Raw genomic sequence first — 19,373 nt, 5'->3', positions numbered from 1 at the left:
TGCACAAGCTGCATTTCTAATGTCTCCCTGGTAGGAGCAACTAGAAGCCACGGACAGAAACTTATAAACATCGGCTGTAGCAGGAGAGTATACGTGAGCTGTTTTTCTCCTTGGCCCTCATTAGAATCACAAATGAAATGTTGACAACACATGAAGGAGGCTGCTTGTTGAACACAAATGTTTCCACTCCTATCAACCTCCGAGCTCTGATAGTCATGCTTCATGATGAAAGCTAAACAGCCCTGGGGAGATGACTACACGCTCTCTCTAATTATGCAGGGATGGCGAAAAGGGCCTCCTACCAACCAAGAACCTGACTGGGAACATCAGGAGCGCATAGTAGGTAGCCTAATATAGCCTTCTAGAAGTAAATAAATGGACAAGAACATTGCTAGTGCATCAGCACTTTATAAATCTGGGCCTTTATTTTGCTAAACTATGTCCCATAGGAAGGCTGGATTTGCATAACAGCAACAACTTCCCTTTGCTTGTATAGCTACTTTGTTGAGGAACAGGGCCAGGCAGAGCACAAATGCATGGACACCGCAGGGGATTTTAGGTTCGCGCGCGCACACACACACACACACACACACACACACACACAGGCTTTATAACCCCAAAAGTCAGTGAACTCTGTTCAATGCTCCTTTGCATTGAACTTGCTTTTTTCCAAGCATATTCACGCAAGTAGATATAGCCTATGTGCTTAATTGATACATGTCATACAGACACAACAGAGAAGATCCTAGCTAGTGTTTAGTGCTACATGCAAAGGGATGCTTTATTAAGATTCTTACATTCAAATAATTTAACCCTCTCCACAAAGTGGCATTTGAACCTAGATGATTTCATTCCAGATTCCATGATTTTAACAGAGATGCTGTTTTGTGAAATGAAATAAGACAGAAGAAGTTGGAATAACAGGAGGAATTCCTAAGGTTCAGGATGTGTAATTGGTGGGTTATGATGTAAATCCTCCTTGATACAATTGTGTTTTCCAGAACATGTTCAACTGTGTGTATCAAAGAGCTAGTAGGGAGTAAATCTTAAAGAGGAAAAAAAAAAAAAAGCAAGACAAAGATTCATTACATCACAAAGTGCATACACTAAGCTATAACTTAAAAATATGAAACATACATTGTAATCAATTTCAGAAACCAGACTATCATGTTGTAATAAAAGTACAAAAGCCAATAAAAAATCACTAAGAAGAACTACATAACACACTCGTTTTATGTGTAACATGAGTAAACAATCAAACCTGAATATGAATTTGATTCAAATTTATATTCTTGGGGTAGGGACAAAAGTAGCCAATCAAAAGATCTAAGTAAAACAACGTGTCAGTGTGAGGCCCTGGCCAGGCTTCCTAAGCTGCCATGTTTCTTGATCCTTTTGTTTCTTTCATTAGCTTTATGTTCACCAGCATCTGCCTATGTTTACTGGGTCAGCCACATGAGCTCACTAATTACCTTTAATCATACTTATCCGAAATGCATCTTTACCTCCACAGACGTCTTGTGTGCAGGAAAAGTGCTGGAAGGCTGTGGTTGGGGAGATATTGGATTGAAAGTCTGTGTTATCTCTCATCCTGACAATACAGAGGACAGACCTAAAACTCATGCATCTCCTTCAGCTTCTACTACCATCGGAAGTTCCCCAGCAGTGACTTCTGGGAGTTGCTTCCCTCCAGAGTTAGACCGTGTAGTTTATTTCATTCAAATTTAACTGCCTACAGTCTTCTCGCAGGTAGCAGGTTCAAGGAGAAGGGAAGGTCAGCATCAACTCTACTGTAATAAATAAGGATTGTTATTATGGTATTCTATAATCCCATGAGCCCTTTGAAGGCCAAGGGCCAGAATGCTATGTCTTTCCTACTCTCTGCAGCACCTAGCTCAGTCCCAGGTCCTGTGGATAAGCAGCTACTGAAAAGCAATTGCAGACATTTTACCCACTGTTCTCCATAGCACTAGGGAGGATGGGGGCATGCATTTTGTACCAACTGTTCCGTGATTTTATTTCAGGTCTCCTAGTCCACTATTTTATCAAACAACTCAAGGCCTGCTAAAGGGAGTTTAAACTGAATGAGTCTTGATTTCCCTTTAATATGATTTTTTACCTTAACAAAAGAACAAGAAAAAACAAGGGGCTGAACATACCCTTCCCACCTTCTCAATACAGAAATCATATTGCAGTCTTGATTCTACACTGAATGGCTCAAAAGGGAACTGGGTCCTCATCTCCTGAGTCAAAGCATAGAGATAATTAAATTTGACGCTTATTAGCAAAAGAATGGTGATATAGTAAGAAGACCCTAAAGGGTCAGGCATGATGATGGCACACATCTGTATTCCCAACTATTCCAGAGGTGAAGGTAGAGGATCATGGTCTGAAGCCTGCACAAGTACAAGCATGAGACCCTTGCTGGAAAACAAACTAAAAGGAAAAAAAAAATTGGGGGGTGTGGCTCAAATGGTAGAGTACACCACCACCACCAATCACCACCTAAAGGCATAAAATGAATAAGACTCACCAAACATGAGTACTCAGACTCTCATGCATTAGGTGTAAATAAAATGGAAACCAGGAATGACTTAACTTCTGTGCCTCATCTTTATCATCTATAACAAAATAGTGACATCCTCCTCCATTCAACATTTATATAATAAACCTACTGTGTGAGTACTATGAAAACTATAGGCAGAAGAAAATGGCATTTGAAGCTTAGAGCCTATTGAGTTCCACCTTTAAGTGAGATAATGCAAATACAATACGGAGCAGAGGCTGCAATTATCTCTAATATTGATGTGTCCTTTTCTTCCAAGGCATATAGCTAGACTACATTTCCCAACCTTCCTTGTTACTAGATATGGTCATGTGATTTTATTTTGGTCAATGGACTATGAACAGACAGAAATAGTAAGTACCTTTCCAGGCCTGGCCCATGCCTCATCTTCATTATCTTCTCTCATCAGCAAACTGGTAGAGAGGACTCTGGGAACCAAGAGAGGGGGGTCCAGCCATTGGATGGAAGAAAACTGGGTCTCTGCATAGAGCCTGCTCCCCTGCTAACCTGAACCTGGCTATGACGGAGCAATAAACAAGCAGCTGTTGTATGAAGCCACTGAGATTTGGGGGTTTATTTATTATAATAGATAACACAACTTTAAATAATCCAAATCTATGGCAAGATCTGGCCCATTATATGCACTAAATTAATAATTGACAAAATTATCATTTAAAAATATACAGCAAGTTATCTTGTTATACGTCTTATAGAATAAGTTGAGAGAGAAAGAGATAGACAGAGATGGAGGGGTGAGGAAGGAAGGAAGAAAGGGAGAAAAAAGTATTGAAGCCTTTTGTATAGCTTGTATACTCTTTCTACCTGAGAGTATTTGGTCATTCTCAATTCCTAGGGAAATATTTTCACCATTATCCACGTGGTTCCAAATACCAAATTGCCTCCATAGCCAAACAGAATTGCTGCACGGATCCGTGGTGCCCAGGGCCTCCTCCCTGCTCTTCTAGGCTGCAGCTGTCACTGGGCCTGGCTGCCTTCCCCCAGGGTCAGATCACCACAGCATGAGTTCTGGATGGGTGCCTGCTAACAGGGATGGAGTAGCACTTTGCCATGGTTTTACTGAAGCAGACATTAAAAGTAGAGAAAAGCTCACATGTGTTATAAGGTCTCAGGGTATGCAGAGACCCCTTGGCACAGAAAGATAGATGTTACCTCTGGGGCTAATTGTGGAGCAAGAGTTGGTGAACACCAGGCACACAATATGTAGACACACAACTCAGCCAGACGCTGGAGGGTAAGGGTTTCACTGCTCCAGTGGGTGAACTGCACTTCTACTCGCATTTAACGAGAGCCAGCTCTTAACTTTGAAGCTTCTAGATTACAGACATAAAACATGTTTGTTGTAGCAAGTTAAAGCTACACAGTGGTATAAAAAGAAATTAATTTTCTCCCTTGTCTTCTTAAATGATCCTCCTGACCCAAGAATTAGCATTAACAGTTTTTGGTGACTGCCCATCCTACTTATTCTATCAAAACCAACACATAATGGTAGAGTTAATTCCTCAACCTTTAACTTGTTTTTTTGTTTTTTGTTTTTTTGCAATGTAAATAAGACTATAAATATACATTCTTACTCAAACTGCTTTATTTCACCTAACAACTTACTATGAATCTCTGCCTACATGGGAATATATAGTATTAATTTATTCTTTTTAAATAGATGTGTAACATTGTCTGGAAAAAAGAGCTTTTACATGCTGGATTTCAAAACATCATCAATTTTAAGAGTTAATAATGGTGGTGGATTTATTTCTGGAGGAAAGTGAAATGGTAACTACATGTTAAGAAACATTCTTGAGTAAAAGGATGTCTTAGAAACTAGGAAATTCTTAAAAGTTTGTTGTGACAAAAAGTACTAAACTATTCCAAGATGAATCTGAAGTTAGTTCCCACTGGGAAAACTGGGGTTCTACTAGGTCTTTGTACCAGGAGTCCCCCTCTCCCCACTGTGCAGGCCTCCCCTCTAGGGAGTGGATTTGCCCTGAGCTGACATTCAGCATCTCTCCTGGTTGCTTTTTGCATGCACAGTTGTTTTGCCACCTCTTGGACCTGGTTCACCAAGGGAAGGAGGAAAGGAGAAAGGAAGGCGCTGCCGGTATTAGCAAGCAGATCACGCACAGTTCCTTTGTCCTAAGGTCAGATGGAATAAATCAATCAGCTTCTGCATCCAAAGTCCTTCAATGTGTCCTGGAGTCTTCCAGTCCATGTGTGCTCTGCCCATCTTTTAATCGCCTGTTAGAGTCAGCAGGAACAAATAGAACCAAAAGTTCCCTGGGGCAGTAAGCAGCTGCTCCCAGGAACCCATCCACTGTCTGGGGGAGGGTGTTCTCTGTTCCCAGGGTCTTAGTGTTTTAGGTGGGAACAGCCAGCCCAGACTCTGAGGTCTAAGGCTACACACTGCTAAGGGAGATACCACTTTTGATCATTAGTATTACCAGACCTGTGCTGTGCACTTAACAAATAGCACTTCATCCTCCCAGAATTCTACAGATAGGAAGCTGGTTTCACAGAGCTGTGATTTGCCTAAGACTACCCAGTATTCGGATTAAATACAGCATAAAAGTGTGCATCCTCATTTAGCCTCACGGCCCAGCTATATCTGGAGATGTCCTCAATCCCCTGCAGTTCCCTTGTAGGTATCCTGCTGTGCTATCAATGAATTTATCTTTTTCAGGCCTCTGAGTCCAACAGACAGATCCTAGCCAGATCTTGCACAGCTAAATAGCTCCACAATAACCAAGAGTCAGCACTCCCAGTCTGTCTGCCCAAGCCTCCTAAATTGGTAAGCATAGTGCCTTTTAAGATCACTCATGCTGTATGACCAGAACAACAAGATTTTAGACATAAGTGGGCTCCTAAAGACCACCCTACCAAGCCCCTGTATCTTGTAGATGAGAACGCAAGCTATGGATATGTCTGGCTGGATGGTGAGAGTGGGAGGTTGGTGACAGGTGGCATGATGGAACAGTGGCTAAAAGGTGGGGTACACAGGGCTTGCAAACCACACCCATGGGTTAATTCAGTCCTCTGGGTTTGTTTTTATAAATAAAGTTGTACCGTAGCACAGGCACACACATTTGTGCATGACTGTCTCCCGCTGTTTTCACACTGTATCGGCATAGCTGAATAGTTGCAACAGAGACCATACAGCCCTCAATGTCTAAAACACTTCTTTACGGATGTTTGTTATGTCATATGTCATGATCAATTTAAGACTGGACATGTATCAAGAAATTATTATTAGTAAATCATGTGTACCTGAAGACAGCTAGATAGGAAGGAAAGAAAGAACTATTTAGCTTTTATTAAAATTTAAGCAGTTCTTCATCACTTGACCTACATTTCCCCAGAGTATCTGTGATGCTCAAAAGGTATTGGAAAAAAGGACAAAAGATAGCAAACTGGGTAAAGCTAACTTTCAGGAAGGGGTAGGATGAGTCACTTGGTTCTGTGATATGGGAGGGGCTTAGACAAAGGGGAAAAGTATTCCTGTAGAACTATTGAGAATAGCCAACATGTGGTCCCATTCACAGGAGCCTCAGAGTGGCACAAGGAGCCAGGCTTGGGCACTCTCCCTGCTGTCCAGTCATGGCTGCCCTTCCAGTGCTACCAGCTTGAAAGTGGTGGAAGCACTCTCATGGGTAATTGTGAACATTCATGAAGACAATCTGGGCCACAACTACTATTGCTACATTTAATCCTTGGCACAATTTTGTAAAATAAAGACTACTGTCATTCCCATGTGAGAGATGAGGCTCTGGGTGGGCAAGTTAAATCCAGACCCAACTGATTCCAGAGCCCACATTCAACTGGGGTCAGGGGTTCCACTTCATGCTGTCTCAATCAAACCAAGGCTTTCACCTGATGTGTGGTCGCAGAGGGTCTGCAAAATATGCTGGGCTGTTTTAGGCATTGAAACCCCACTTCAGTAAATTGCAGGGAACCTGCACAATCAAAGAGATGTCCCAGTCCCCAGTGGGAAAGTTTGAGCAGCTTCAATTAGAGAACAGTCACAGGTCATTGATGCCTGATATTCACAGGGGAACGGCTTTATTGGTTTATATGTAAAAAATGAGGAAAGGACCCAAACCTCAGCATCGGGGAAATGATGAAAGATGGAGAAGTTTTTCCAAAGTGAGGCTAAGCAAAAGGTCAGTTCTACTGGGGGCAGGGTAGGAGCAGGGAACAGTAAGCAAGCAGCTGAGAAATATTTGTGGCACCAGGGAGAAGAGGTTGTGATATCCACTAAAGGAAACCATGGCTATGGATTTCAGGGCATCAAGACCCTGTCAACACAGCTAATCCCCACGGATGTTGGCTGAATAAGCCCTCAATGACCAAAGAGTGCACTGTGGAAACCATGTCGGCCTCCAGCAGGCCAATTTGTCCTCATATTACACACTTTGTTGGCTCTGTTGCTAGACCCCTAGATTGAGGATCCATGTCGAGAGTTCCCCCACCAAATGAGGGTTGACACAGCATGCTTAATAAGTCAACAGAATGCAGAAGCCACGACCGGATTAAGAAGGCCGTTTTATTTTGGTGCCCTGGACCTCAAGCAGATTAAATAATCAAAAAGACTGAGCCATCGGGGTCATGTTTGAATGCTACAGCTGTTCCCTAAGGTCTGACAAACATTCTTTATGTGGCTGGCTGGCTGAATGGGAAAGGCAGGGATGATCTCAGGGAGGCCGACACTTTAAGAAAGAAGCGAGGGACCATCAAAAGATCATTTTATGGAAACCGATCCCAGCCAGATGGAGACAAGGGGACAGGCTGCTTAAATAAGTGGTCTACTGAAAGCGAGAACTGTTTTCTGCATCGGGAGAAAGCACAAGCAGGATTCAGAAAAAGTGAATGAAAAGTCTGCCATGCCCTCAGTTTGTTGATCCGCGAATTAATAAGGGTTGGCTACGTATTCAGCAAGGACGCTTGCTCTCGTGGAGATTCAGCCATGAAAGGTGAGCTGGGATGAATTCTTTCACCCCCTACTAAAGTTGCCCACTGAGAGAGGGAGGGGAGCCCCCTCTGAAAGGCGCCCGTAGGGAAATCTATTTTCAAGCTGTCTTTCTTAGACGATCAGACAGATGTAAAAAAAGTATCTCTGAATGAGAAGATTTATGTTTTCACCACATAGGGTGCAGAGGAAGGGGCTGGAGAAAAATGTATGTAGCCATGATGTGAATGTGTACTTGGCATGTCACAGACCATTTCATGCAAAACATGGTGCTTGGAGTTGGAGTTCATATATTACTCCCTTTAGGTCAGGGGTGGAACCAAAGAAAGAATGAGCAAACTGGCTCCAATCTCAGAAAGACAAGCTTGTCATTAATAGATTAGCAGATTCTGGGGAAAACATATTCTCTGGTTTAAGAACTGGTTTCCTGCAACTAATTAATGGTTGAGCACCAAGCTAAAGTGAAGGGGATTCAGTTCATTTCCAATGGGAAGACATTTTGACTTTGAAAGGAGTCATTTAGACAGTTGCAAAATTGTAGAAAGGAAAAAAAGAATTGTACTCTTTTTATTTTGGAGGGAACCGTTCTGCATCTCTTGAACTAAGTTAAACCGACAGCATCTTGTTGGGAAGGCTCCCCACATCTTTCCCATGGTCCTATGGTACTGTCAGCCATGGGAATTAGGAACAAGGGGGTTGGGCTCCAGGGCATTTCACATATGGAAGGTCCCAAACAAACAAATAAACAATCTCCCTCGAGTTTTCATCATGAGTAGATAACTATTTCGAGTTTTGAAAATCATCACGTGGCCTTAATAATTCGTCTACCAATTTAACAAAATGTCCTTGACACATGTTTGCCATATTCTGAAATTTAAGTCTCAAGAAAAAAGAAGGGTGATACAGTGACTTTGGAAAATGATCTAGCAGTATCTAAGAAAATGTAAATCTGTGTTTCTCTCTGAGCCCTACAAGGAGACTCCTCTTGAGTCCAGGGACTCTCTGCCACATTCCCACACTGCCAAGGAACTCAGGACAAGGGTGCTCTTTGCAGCATGACTTATCATGAAGCAGGGGAAAAGCCCACAGCAGCTCAAATGTTCCTTAGTAAGGGGGTAAATAAACATTAAATTTGACATGGCTTTACTATGGAATACCCCATAACAGTTAAAAGGAATGAATATGTTTTCTATGTATCTATGTGGATACAAGAGTTTTGAGTGAATAGAACAGATTGAGAATGAGACATACTGATGGTCACATTTATGTGGATTTAATAATAAAACTACTATGCAAATCTGTGTGTGTGTGTGTGTGAAAATCACAGGCTCTGAAGGGAGACTGTCTGGGTTCAAATCATGGCTCTACTGTTTACTATCTGTGTAACCTGTGACAAGTTATTTAGCTTCTCTGTGCCTCAGTTTCCTCACCATTAAAAGGATGAAGATAATACCACTATATTTACATGGTTGTGAGGAGTGGTTCAAGTATAAAGCAATGAGAGTGATCCTGACGCAAAATGCATGCTACATGGTTATTTGCTCTTGCTGTCCTTTTTAACTATTGTTTTTAGCACATCTGGAGAGATACATCAGCAATGACAGGAAAAGGGATTCATGTTAGAAAAAAAAACTGTAACTTGAACAGTAATTAAGGGAATTTAATAGCATTGCTATTTTTAGTGAAAAGAAAAAGATGGTGGAAGTCTGATAATCTGTAGATGACAAGCATAATCATTACAGGAACATGGATATTTATTACATTATTCTTAATGCTTTCTCTATTTAAAAAATTTCCTGAATAAAAAAGGAGTAGAGACAACCATGATTCATGGGATTACACCTATAACTATGCATATCAATTTGTAGAACCTGCCTCAGTCAATACACCAACCACTAGCCATGTGTGACCATGTCAATGTAAGTTAACTAAAATTAAATGCAAATAAAACTTCAGTTCCTTGGTTGCAGTGGTCACATTTCAGGGGTTGGTGACTCCCAAATTGGACAACAGATACAGACTATTCCTATCATCATGAAAAGTAAGCATATATTCCAGAAATGTGAATACCTATAATCCTCTGCCACTCTCTACATGTCAAACTGTACATAATTCAGCTGTGCCCTATAAAGACCATGTGCTCCCAAAAGATTTTTTTCTATGTGATATTGTTAAGTCTTCCACCATCTGATTACTGAGGCACTGAGTAATCAGATCTTTTCCAAGGCTGCCAACAATAGCCAGCACAACAGTGGTGACAGTTATTGCACAGATGTACTCAGTCCATCCTCATTCCGCTAAAGAAAGTGAATGATACAATCTCTCTTCTAGGTGGTACAAGTGTTACCTGGTCAGAATTACATTGCCTGTGAATTCACAGGGAGGTAGGTAGGGATGCTGACCCCTTCTCATACACTATCCCTTGCCCCATTTCTGTTTTCCTAGGTACACTGTTGCTTTCCAGTGCGATTTTCCTGCTCCAGGGGGTGTGCAGCTGCCCAGAGAAGTGCTTCTGTCACACATCTTCAAACTCTGTAGACTGCAGCCACCAGGGGCTGGCTGAAATCCCTCCAAATCTGCCTCCAGAGACTCTAACACTGCTCTTACAAGACAACCAGATTCGTCAGCTTCCTGTTTTTGCATTTCAGTCAGTGCCACAGCTCAGGACTTTAAATTTGTCTAACAATTCCCTTTCAAATTTGGCCCCTGAAGCTTTCTACGGACTTCAGCATTTGCAGGTTTTGAACCTAACCCAGAACCCCCTGCTTTCCCTGGAAAGCAGACTTTTCCATGCCCTCCCCAAGCTGAGAGAGCTGGACTTGTCATCAAACAACATAAGCCACCTTCCCACATCCCTTGGAGAGTTTTGGGAGAACTTAACCATGTTTGCAGTGCAAGGAAACCAGCTTCAGCACCTCGATCGTGCCCTGCTAGAGTCCATGCCCAGAGTGAAGCTGTTATTTCTCAAAGACAACAACTGGAAATGCAATTGCCACTTGCTCGGCCTGAAACTCTGGCTGGAGAAATTTATCTATGAAGGTCAGTGATGTCTCCTTGGAACCCTCAATTTGTGAATCACCAGCCCAGGATGAGCCTTTCCTATTCTCTGCATCAGTAAGAATGGTGAGGAGGGGGTAAGGGGAAGCTGTAAGCTTTTCCATATTGATGTTGTTTCATGGCACAGCCAAAGAGCCAGGTGAGCCATTAAAGGGTGCTTCCACTCAGGTATTTATGTTCATCTACAGATATTATGCAGGGAGGTAACTTTCTACTTGTTGGATGAACAAGTAAAAGTAACATGAACTATGTCCTCAAGAAGGAGGAACCTCAGTCACCCCCTAATGACTGCTCAACCCCAAAACAGTATCAGACTCTGACTTTCAAGTGTGATCCAGTTGGGGGCATGGTTCTCCTTTCCTTCTTTGGCTGCTTCTTCCCATTTGACAGCTATAAATATTCCCTGAAATAATCCCTTGTGCTTAGCAAATGCTAATATTACTGAAATTGGCCTCTTTCTAGCATTACTATTTCTTTAACCAGAGGCCAAAAGTCAAGAAAGCACAGCGTAGAATATTAAAGAGATCACCTAGGGGTGAGCCCAATGGTCAAATCCAGCCTCTGTCTTTTATATTTTTTGTAAATAAAGTTTTACTAGAACACAGCTAAGCCCATTCATTATCCACCATGTAGCTGCTTTGCACAATATGGTAAGGGTGAGTACTTGTGACACATATTGTGTGGTAAAGCTTATAATATTTACTATCTGGCCCTTCAGGGAAAAGTTTGACCACTCCTGTTATCAATGGAAATGGGAGCCCAGAGATGTCCCCTGACTTACCCCAGATCACAGAGTAGAAGCACAGATGAGACTAGAAAGCATGGCTTTTCAGCCTTTGCCCTAAATTCTTTTGTGTACCTCATAGTGCTTCTCTGATTGTTATCCATTCAGTCCTCCCTTGGGTACTATTTTAGGTACTGAGAAAAGCACAGTGAACAAGAAAATCCTCATCATCACAAATTACACTACAGTATAGAAACAGATAAAGATTAATGTTCAGTCAGCTATAGTATGGAGACAATGAGACAGGAGAAGTATAGAGAGTGTAATGGAATGGAGGCCCTCTATTAAACAGGATGAGCAGGAGAGGTCTCTCCAAGAAGGTGACATGGGCGAACAATGAGGAAGAATGAGCCAGGAGATAACTGAGGGAAGGGACGGCAAGTACAAAGGGACTGATAAAACAAGTAGCTTGGCTTGGTGAGGGACAGAGAAAGGAAGAAGGGAAGGCTAGAACAGAGACAGTGAGAGAGTAGGCAGAGATCATATGAACCTAAGAATTCAGGGGCCAGGCCATGTGGCATCAAAAAGGCTCCAATGTTCAGATTTTATTCTAAGTGGCATGAAAAGCTGAGGAATTTTTGTTCAGGGAATAATATAATCAGATTACAATATAAAAGGTAACTCTGGTGACTCCTGGGAGAACAAACCAAAGATGCAGAAGAAGAGCCAGAGAGATGAAGAAGGTGATTTCAGCTAGCCAAGTAAGAGATGACGGTGGCCTACCCTAGGATGATGAGAAGTGATCAAATTGAGGAGACATTTTGAATAGTGAACTGATTACTAACGGCTCGAGTGGGAAATTCCACTTTGTTTAGTTCTGCAGGAATAGTAGTGGTATAAATGGTGATGCTGTTAGCAGACAGTAAGTGTGTGGGAGGTGTTCAGTCATGAGTTCAGTCTGGAGCACATTTGAGATGCTTGTTAGATATCCCAGGGGAGCTGCATTGGTTATGTATTTCAGCCCATTGCTCAGTAAGACATGAGAGCTGCAGACAAAGATTATTGAACCAACAGAGTCTGGCTGGTTGCATCAGGTGTCATAGGAAGCAAGTTAGATACAGCAGGAATTCAAATAAATAATATCAAATTAAGAAACTTCTCAACAATATCATAGCAAATAAAGTATCACTAACTAGGTAATGTGCAAGTTAGCCAATGACAGCAGCCATGTAATGTGCAAGACACTTGTGTTTCAGATGAAATCGTAGGCATAAACCAGACCTTGACAGAAAGAGAGTTTTCATCAAAAAGAACATTTCTTAATGTAAAAAAAAAAAATTATTTCCAGGCCCAGGACATTTGAAGCAATGTGGAAGGGATGAAGTTCCTCTACTTAGCCATAAACTTGCCAGTGGTCTCTCAGTGAATTAATGCCATTCGCTAGCATTCTGCGTCAACAGATAGAAACTGATGGCATTAAGGCCCATTTCAACCCTTGGATTCAGTGACGTACTTCACTCCTCCCGCATGGCAGAGCTGCCAGAGCACAGAGGAAGGTGAATCAATTTGGGGCTACTGGATATCCCACAGTGACTAGAAAAAAAATCCCCAAATATATGCTAAATATGGAGACACTCTGTTTGTGGATACATTGCATAAAAGTAAAATAAGGAAACAGATGTTAGTCAATCCCTTCATAAACAAATGAAACAGTAAAGGTATTAGTCTAGGAAGGCTAACTAATATCACAGACAACACTGGACCTCAGTCATACATACAGTAAGTCTATTGCTCACTCATGATGAGTTCAAGGGCACTGGGGCAAGGTCTGCATTCTATGCAGTCATTCAGGAATATAAGCCCCTTCCAACTTGTGATGTCACTGACTTCACCATATGGCTCTCAAGGTCACTACCAAAAGGGAATACAGCACACAGAGGACCATGCTGGGGATTTTGTGTCCTGGAAGTGGCATTCTTGATTCTGTTGGCCAAAACTCAGTCATGTGACCCCAAACTCATCACAAAGAATGGGAAAATCTAGTTTTCCAAGGGGCCTGTGGACAAAAAAGATGTTTTGGTGAAGATGTGATAGTAGTTCCTGTATAAAAACAGGTGCATAGACTCTGTAATGAATAGTCCTCTTCATTCATGTGTGAACCTGAGCATGGTAATGATATAAATTGTCTTTGTGCTCAAGGCCAAGTAGTAAACATTTAGTTTAGCCAGGTATTGCGCTAAATACCTGCCCCACTGTACCCACCTGTATCCTCAGAGCAATCTGGGGAGGTGAATTTTATAATCACCCCCCTCTCCCACTTCCTGGAAGTGCAGGTAGAGGCCCTGCGTGGCTAAGGAGTTTTTCCTGGGTTTCGCAACTAAGTAATATGCAGACTCAAGATTTTAATGCAGTTTCTTCTCAGACAGAGGTTAAGAGCTACTCGTGGTCAGGTAGGGGTCATTGAGTGCTGGGCAAACTGATCTAAATCAAGAAGGGAGTGGACTCTCACACTGTAATCAGAAGATTTGTCGCTGGGTCACAGTCCCAAGATGGTGGTGGAGGAGTGAGACTGGATGCTGGCCAAGGACACAGCTGCATAGAAGGCCATGGAGTTCTTGGCAGTCACAGCCCCTGCCTTTCTGCCATGTCTCAGCATCCAGTGTGTTTATCTCCTTTGTTCTGGACCCTAAGGCTGTGGATTCTAATATTGAAAATCAGGGAGCACGGGACCAGAGATAGGCGGCTCTGAAGCTTGGAGTGATTGAGCAAGCCACCCCAAACTAAGTATAAGTCACCTGATGAAATTGCTCGTCCTCTAGCAGGTAGCCTTCTCCCCTGGGTGGAAGTCTCAGTGTTTTTTTGCTAGATTAAATAGCCTTACTACACCTCATAGCTTTATTTCTGTCTCTCTGGCTTCTGCCTTTCAACAAATTCCCCAGGAGAGACTCCAATGGCCAGGTGCAGAGGACTTAATCTCAGTGCAGCTGGATGGCAACCTGGGCTTACCAGGAGCACCACCTTGCACTTCTGGCTTCATGAAAATCAATGGCTCAGGAAATTCCTCCTTACTCGTTTGCTTTAGAGTTGGGACTCTTGCCTACAAGGATTGCTAAAGAAGTTAGGAAGGGCAGAAGAGACTCTGATGGTAGGTGACTAAGTTTTAAGAAGTGGTAGCCAAAGGGAATGGGTTGGATTTTGCCAATGCCACTAACCTTCCTGTTTCTGGGCCACGTGACAGCCCTTGCACTGTTGAGTGGGCCTATCTACTTACAGACCACATAAGGCTTGTTTTGAGAGGATTAGGCAGACTAGATGTGAGCGCATCCTCCAAACTCTATGCACTATGTAACAGACAGTGCCCATGACATTGAAGTAATGACCTCCGCATTTGTCTCTGACAAAATTTTACAACCCATCTACTGTGTGTACCAAGATCGCCAGTCTGAGTTTTGTCAGGGTGGTATCGATCTTCCCAGCTATCCTGAGGGAGTTGTTCATGGCAGGAGAACCAAGCCACAGGTCATGGGTGGGGGAACTGCCCAGTCTAAGAGCTTTAGAAGGGCTATCTTGCCACTCTCCTGGCCTCAGGACACCCTGGAAAGAAGGAAGTTGAGAGAGGCAACAAGTATAATGGGAAAAACTTTGAAGCAAGAGGGCTGGGTTTGGGTATTGATTTGTCCACTTCTGAACTATGTGATTTGCAAAACAATTAAATATTTTAATGGAGTGTAAAGGCCCAACAACGCTTTTTTTTTGTGGTACTAGGGTTTGAACTCAGGGCCTACACTTTGAGTCACTCCATGAGCCCATTTTTATGATGAGTTTTTTCAAGATAGGTTCTCGCCAACTCTTTCTCCAGTCTGGCTTCAAACCATGATCCTCCTGATATCTGCCTCCAGAGTAGCTAGGATTAAAGACATGAACCACTGGTGCCTGGACCAATAATACTTTGTGAACTGATAAGTCAGATACAAATATGTGTTGGTAGCACTGGGTTTTGAATTCAGGGCATTATACTTGCTAGGCAGGCACTCTTACCACTTGAGTCACTCCACTAGCCCTATAAATATTAGGTTTTTAGTCCAGCTAGGCCAGGATGAATAATGTGAGCAGAATGTTGTTTCTAGAAAGATTACTAAGCACCTAAGTCCTCCCGAGCCACAGAAGCCTACACACCCAAGGAAATTAATTACCTTTCAGGGAATGGAAACTGCATTTAATAATTCATTGGAAAGTTCAGTACTCAAATGTAGTAAATGTTTTGAGGCCTGAGGTGACATGCTAATTATACTTAATCCCATGAACTAAACAAATAGTATTGTTGAATCCTCGGATATACAAAACACTCAAAAGACCATTCCACCTCTTCATTTGGCATCACTGAAGTGTTGGTAGACACATGGGGGTCTTTGTAATTAATGCAAAACATCACAACAATGGACATTTGTTTTATGCTTTCTTAGATTTCCAATGGGGATCTGGCACAAAAGAGTTCTTGTCTGGTGGGACTCATTAGGGGAGTGGGCAGCAGGAATGCTGGGGGCTACAGTACGCTTGGTGTTGGCCCCCAATGCTACTTCTCAGCTTTGGCATTGTTTTTTCTCTCGTATTTGTGTAATGGAAAGGTAACCTGGCTTCTAATGAATTCTTGGTCATAAGTAATTGCCTATTTAGTGTGTGGCATTTTTAGTATTTAGCCAATTTAGAAATCCTAAAATCATAAAATATGGTTGTTAAATTCTTTGACTCCAGGGGAAGAAAAGGTACTTTATAAATTCCATCTGCTCAAGTTTTTGCAGGCTGAGGATTTTGGAACTCAGTTGTATCAAAGGTCTGTTATCATCCTTTGCTTTTGTTTTTTGAAGGAGGAATAACAGATGGGATCATATGTGGGTCACCTGACACCTGGAAGGGAAAGGATCTCCTTACAATCCCTCATGAGCTGTACCAGCCCTGCCCTCATTCTTCTCCAGATCTGGCATCATCCTCACAGGACCAGCACCCTGGCAGTGAGGAGGTCCCGAAGTCTTCTGAGAACCACAGCTTGGGGCAGCAAGACCTCTTGGAGTGTGAGGCCAAACCCAAGCCTAGGCCAGCCAGCCTGCGCCATGCCGTGGCTACTGTAGTCATCACCGGGGTTGTATGTGGGATTGTGTGTCTCATGATGTTGACAGCCGCCATCTATGGCTGTACCTACGCAGCTATCACAGCCCAGTGCAATGGTGGACCCTTGTCTCAAACCAGTGACTCTGGGAAGAAGGGAGGAAAAGAGCTATTTGACAGCTCACCAGCTTGAGAGCTTTGATTTCAAAGAGGATTGATCATTGTGGGCCAGAAGAAATGTTTGAATAGGGCTGATATGTTCACATTCGTGTCTCATTTTGTTTCTTTCCAAAAGAAGACAAAAAGATGAATTTGTAAAAAAAAATATTCCTGGGAAGAAATTTATGTTGAAAAATTTAAAGTACCATAAATGAACAGAGATGATGCTTGTACCCTGTGCGCGAGAAGTCATGACAATGATTCTCCACGGTGTGGGGGGCACACAGAGAGAGGGAAGATGCCATGTCTTCCAGGTACCCTTCCTTGGATTCAGTTGCTTTCGCAACACAACAAGAACTCCAGCTGGTGTGCCAATTGGCATTCCTGTGAACTTTAGGGTCCCCTGGAAAACTGCCTGAGTTTGAGTGTCTGGAAAGAGGTGGGTGATCTTACCCAAGGGACACTTTACATCTCTAGAATTCAAGTTCATGTGAGATCACTGGTACTTTTAGATGTTGTGTCTGTTATATATTTAATAGGAGCATCTGTTGGTTGGGAATTTCATAGCTTGCCACAAGAGTCAGATTATACTTAATTTTCTAAATCAGAAAACTATTTGGGGCTTTCTAGGCTGCAGAGGAAGAGAAAAGTTCCATGTCTGGATAATAGGACTCAGGCCCAGAGTCTGGGGAAGTGTTTTGATACAAAGGTAAAGAACACATAAGCAAACACAAAGACGATGGGGAACCAGAATTGAGGGCCAATACTTCCAAAAGGCTATATCCACCAAGTGATTAGAACCTTCCATTTATAATGATCACAGCAGGAATGAATTTAGGCTAGACTGCATGCGAGGTAATGACTTTTGTGTATCTGCATCTACATCCATAGCATACAGAGTGCATGGACTCATACAACCACACCCACATATAAACACACTCAGAGCAATCAGTTTACCCACTAATGAAATGCAGCCGTGTCAGGGTGGGAGCCAGCAGCTGTTGATCACCACCCAGATTGTCTACTCAACACTCTGGGATAGGAAGTAAGAAGGAATCCTGAAGAAAGTGGGAATTACCACGAGACTCGAGATACGTGGTGGCAGCCATCCTGAACATTACTGAAGTGTGGTTTTTTAAAAATCAGGTGTGGCTTGCTTAGTCTACAGACATGGTCTTGAAGAGTTGCATGCCAAGTGAATTTTTGTAAATTGAATCATCATTTTAATGCAGTAGGGGAGTTCACTATTTAAAGGAACCTTTCATGGAGTCTTTCTGTAATGGAAATAATTGGCTCCAGATTTATGCATTTTGCAAATCTGCATTTTCTCATGCTAGGTTTGCTTAAAGTGGAATATATCTGTTCTCTCTCAGCTTATACTTACAGTCACTTTTTGGGACTAAAATTATTTTACAAAGAAAGAGAGAGGAGTTAAGGACATGTTAAAAGTAGAAAATGGGAAATACTGGGCAAGCTGTCCCTCCAAAGGTCATGACAGACATTGATAATCAATCCCAGCATTCCTCCCAGCTGAGCCCCAATGTACCACAGATGGTTTCTTCAGACAGTACTGTAGGCACCAGAACTAATCAATTGGAATTGGTTCAAAGGATAAAGCACATTTGCTACTCAGGGTACTGGATCTACATTCACCCCTTAATGCTGCATAAAACTTGGTTTGGATCTTAAGTCAATAGTCTCTTTCCTAATTGGAATGTGAATGGAAGGTTTGCACACGCATGGGATGGACAGAGGTAGCTCCAGCCTTGCCCAACAGTGTAAAGAAGCTATAAGGAAACAGAGGCATCTTTCACATCCTACTTTGCAGGACTCAGACTGGTGCACCTCCAAACATCACAGAGGTAGTCCACACCTGCCCATGGTGCGTTATGACTAGGGTGAGCCCTATACACTCACATGCTAAAGATGGGCCATCCTTTTGGAGAAGCAATTTTGCTAGATGATATTTCTGAGGGAAAATTTTAAACATGGATGGTCAGATTTTTTTCTGAATATTACTATATACATAGATACATTAAAGAGTCAATCAAGAGGCATGATATATGCATTTATGGAAATGTCACAGCCTATCCTTTAATATGCATTAATAATTACAATTTTAAAGACTAGATCAAAAAGAGACCCCCAGGGAAAGCTTGCTGTATAAGTTCCAGCTCAGGCTGAGGCACCTCCCCTCTGCTCTGCCATGTGGGCCACCTCAGTGGGTACATGGCTGAGCTCCTGCTCTAAGGATGTAGCAACTACTTTCCAGGTGAAAAACAAAACAAAACAAAACAAAACAAAACAAAACAAACAAAATCTTTCCATTGTCTTAAATTGTGACTTCTTGGCCAAAAATGCAATATGAGAAAAGAAATTTAGATGATCTTTTGATTTTTCATCCCAATTTCACCAAATGTCTTCAAGTTCACACTGTGTACCAGGCATGGTGCAGGGTGTTCTTCTGAGCATTCTTCATGTAATACTTATCTCCACTCCATGAGATACTTGAACTGATATCACTTAAGCTGGAAACTACCAAAGCCAACAACACATGCTTCCTCTAACTATAGTGATTTAAGACTGCAAATGCACTGTACCCTGCCAAGGGTTTGGTGACACTGCAGGTCAACTTGTCATCCCCCACCCCCTGCACTCCCTGTAGAAATTACATGAGAGAGCTTCCAGTATCTGCAGAAAACCAGAATGTGGCTGAAATACTCACTTGTCAACACCCATATCCTATTAGATTTCTAAGTACAGATGATAACTCAGGCAAAGAGACTTCT

General features: G+C 42.4%; 2 protein-coding genes across 5 annotated transcripts in view; one reads left to right on the top strand and one right to left on the bottom strand.

The window, feature by feature from the left end:
* The window catches only part of Cacna2d3 (calcium voltage-gated channel auxiliary subunit alpha2delta 3), a 903,262-nt gene that overhangs the window by 130,240 nt on the left and 753,649 nt on the right, over window positions 1–19,373 (bottom strand). The window lies entirely within an intron of this gene.
* Lrtm1 (leucine rich repeats and transmembrane domains 1) lies at window positions 6,964–18,575 on the top strand. The gene is made up of 3 exons (XM_020154135.2): window positions 6,964–7,545; window positions 9,987–10,580; window positions 16,188–18,575. The coding sequence occupies exons 1-3, from the start codon at window positions 7,539–7,541 to the stop codon at window positions 16,616–16,618; spliced, it is 1,032 nt and encodes a 343-aa protein (XP_020009724.2). The 5' UTR covers window positions 6,964–7,538; the 3' UTR covers window positions 16,619–18,575.

The sequence above is a fragment of the Castor canadensis genome, chromosome 10 (genome assembly GCF_047511655.1).
Source record: "Castor canadensis chromosome 10, mCasCan1.hap1v2, whole genome shotgun sequence".
Classification (NCBI taxonomy): Eukaryota; Metazoa; Chordata; class Mammalia; order Rodentia; family Castoridae; genus Castor; species Castor canadensis.
Note: the sequence above shows the minus strand (reverse complement) of the source record. Positions and strands in the feature narration are given on the sequence as shown.

Excerpts from the sequence above, each read along its gene's own strand:
- Lrtm1 (XM_020154135.2), top strand. Across the intron at positions 10,581-16,187 it reads GGAGAAATTTATCTATGAAG|GAGGAATAACAGATGGGATC; the intron begins GTCAGTGATGTC and ends TGTTTTTTGAAG.